This window comes from Lupinus angustifolius, chromosome LG11, assembly GCF_001865875.1.
Source record: "Lupinus angustifolius cultivar Tanjil chromosome LG11, LupAngTanjil_v1.0, whole genome shotgun sequence".
Classification (NCBI taxonomy): Eukaryota; Viridiplantae; Streptophyta; class Magnoliopsida; order Fabales; family Fabaceae; genus Lupinus; species Lupinus angustifolius.
The window spans coordinates 12,621,791-12,623,961 of record NC_032019.1 but is presented as its reverse complement, the minus strand read 5'-3'; the positions used below and the strand labels follow the sequence as shown (position 1 = coordinate 12,623,961).

Sequence of the window (2,171 nt, the reverse complement as noted above, 5' to 3'; positions counted from 1 at the left end):
ATATTATAGGAGAAAAATGGACCACCATCATGATCACCTATTTGACTATATCATCCATCTCAATTGCCCTAACACCATCACCATAACAAATGCCCAATCTGCCACTAACACACACTATCATTGCCACTTGAGTTGGCCCTATTAGTGGTGTGCAGCATGCGTGGTGCGCGAAACCCATGATTATTAAAAGGTCAAAAATATTTTTTTCATATATGAGTACTTTTTTCTCAATGGGACAAGTATTCTATTGTTTTTTTATTTTCTGAATTTATTGCATAATCAATAATTATTAGTCTATGTATAACTTTATTAAATATTTTGTTAGTTGTAATGACCATTGTTTTATATTATTATATTGTTGATATATTATTGAAAGAAGATTTCAACTTAAGGTAGGCAAAATATGAGACCTTTTAATGATTATTTAGAAGTTGGATACAAAATATTGCACTAAGTGTATTTTACGTTCTTGTATCAAATTCTTTTGATATACAATGAACAATTATTTTTAATTTTTATTTTGCTTTGGCAATTTGTTTTGGTTCCTCAAATTTATTTAACCTTTAACATACAAATTTCGGGTAGTTAATTTTTTTTATACGAAGGGCTAGTTTTTTCTAGCACATTAGATCTACAAAATGCCGAAACTAGCCTTGGTTTCCTTTATTGTAACTACCATGATCACTGCCCCATCATGTTAAATAATGATCCTCTCAAAAGGTTTGCCCCAATAAGCATAAGAGCTATGATATACTCAAAAGGTCATTAAGGGCACTGAGCTTTAACTTGCATTCCAACATTCAGCATACAACAGTTTAAAGAATAAGGTAAAAGGTGCGTACTTACAACTAGAGTTTTTAGGAAATATGTAACACATGTGTGAAAATACTTTAAATTAATTACATATAGAGTTTTTCCTTCTTCGCTCACATAGCTTCCACCCTTCTTCAACAAAGTTGACAAAACAACCTCACCACGACATACAGGTCTTTGCAATTTTAGCTCCCAAAACAATCAATGAAATATCTATTAAAACATAAGTTTTTACATTCACAAAACTTCATTACCCACAATAATAAAATTACCTAGGACAACTTACCATTTGACGACCTCTCATTGCATTGCTCATACTACCACCAGCATGAGAAACTTTCCGACTTCTAGTGTTCGCCAAACTTTGTTTCTACAATTGCCAAACATTGTAGTCATTATATTAAAAAAATACAAGTCTTGGAGAAATTAAATACTTCACAACATAATGTTTACCTTCATCTTATCCTCCTTATAATGATGCACAAATGCAGTCCAATCAGCACAATCTAAACCTGGAGGAGGATTAGCAAGTATGTCTTCCTTACTTTTATTAGGATAGAAATACTTACACCTTAACCTATATTTATAGGCCCTCCATCTTTCACCTAGAGTACTCATAGCCCATTTGACTCCAGCAACATAATCAAACTCAAAATTTTCCTTCACTCATCATTAAATACAGTAGTCAATTTTCAATGGCAATAGGAAAAACTATTAAAATTGCAAAAAATTAAATAATTACCTCAAGATACTTCCATTATTGGTATCTATTATCCTTTGACATCCAATCCCATATTGTAACATATATGGGACAACTTGTTGAGTTTTGAGCTAGTTTACCAAGAAACCTCACAAGTAAGTTTGAGCCATTGTCATTGCCTTGTCCATAACCATTGAGTTCCACAATAACTTTTTTAGTTTTTTCCAAATGCCAAACCTGAATTGCTTGCATTTTTCGAGTTTCAATTTCTCCTGAAGAGGTATCTGCAATTATGTACAAGAAGCAAAGTATTAAAGGTAAACACATAATAACATATTGAAGCTAATGGAATATTGCTCTTACCTTTAACCTTGACAAATAAGGGTTCTTCTCTACAAGGAGCAAAGTATTGAAGGCAAACACATAATAACATATTGAAGTTAATGGAATATTTCTCTTACCTTTAACCTTGACAAATAAGGGTTCCTCTCTATCTTTTTATTGAGTTTCATTTGTGTTTGAGGAGGTTTCAAAGTTGTCATCACCATATGAAGCATCTTTTTTATTCACATGTACAGGTTCAACACCCTCTTGATTATCACTAGTTTGTTGTTGTGTATTTTGGGTATTTTCTCTATTGTTTTCACCTTTTTGTCAT

General features: G+C 32.0%; 1 protein-coding gene across 1 annotated transcript; it reads right to left on the bottom strand.

Annotated features, from left to right (window-relative positions):
- On the bottom strand, positions 744-2,079 carry LOC109359735. Its single transcript, XM_019604427.1, has 6 exons — positions 1,975-2,079; positions 1,654-1,750; positions 1,267-1,325; positions 1,100-1,183; positions 904-1,002; positions 744-785 (listed from the first exon to the last, which is right to left on the bottom strand). Exons 1-6 carry the CDS (start codon positions 2,068-2,070, stop codon positions 744-746), a joined length of 477 nt encoding a protein of 158 aa, XP_019459972.1. The 5' UTR covers positions 2,071-2,079.

Bases quoted from the DNA above. Each gene is read 5' to 3' on its own strand.
- LOC109359735 (XM_019604427.1), bottom strand. From the start codon at position 2,070: ATGCTTCATATGGTGATGACAACTTTGAAACCTCCTCAAACACAAATG. The intron at 1,751-1,974 runs GTAAGAGAAATA...CAAGCAATTCAG, and splicing joins CTTATTTGTCAAGGTTAAAG to GTTTGGCATTTGGAAAAAAC. The intron at 1,326-1,653 runs GTAAACTAGCTC...ATCCTCCTCCAG, and splicing joins CTTACTTGTGAGGTTTCTTG to GTTTAGATTGTGCTGATTGG.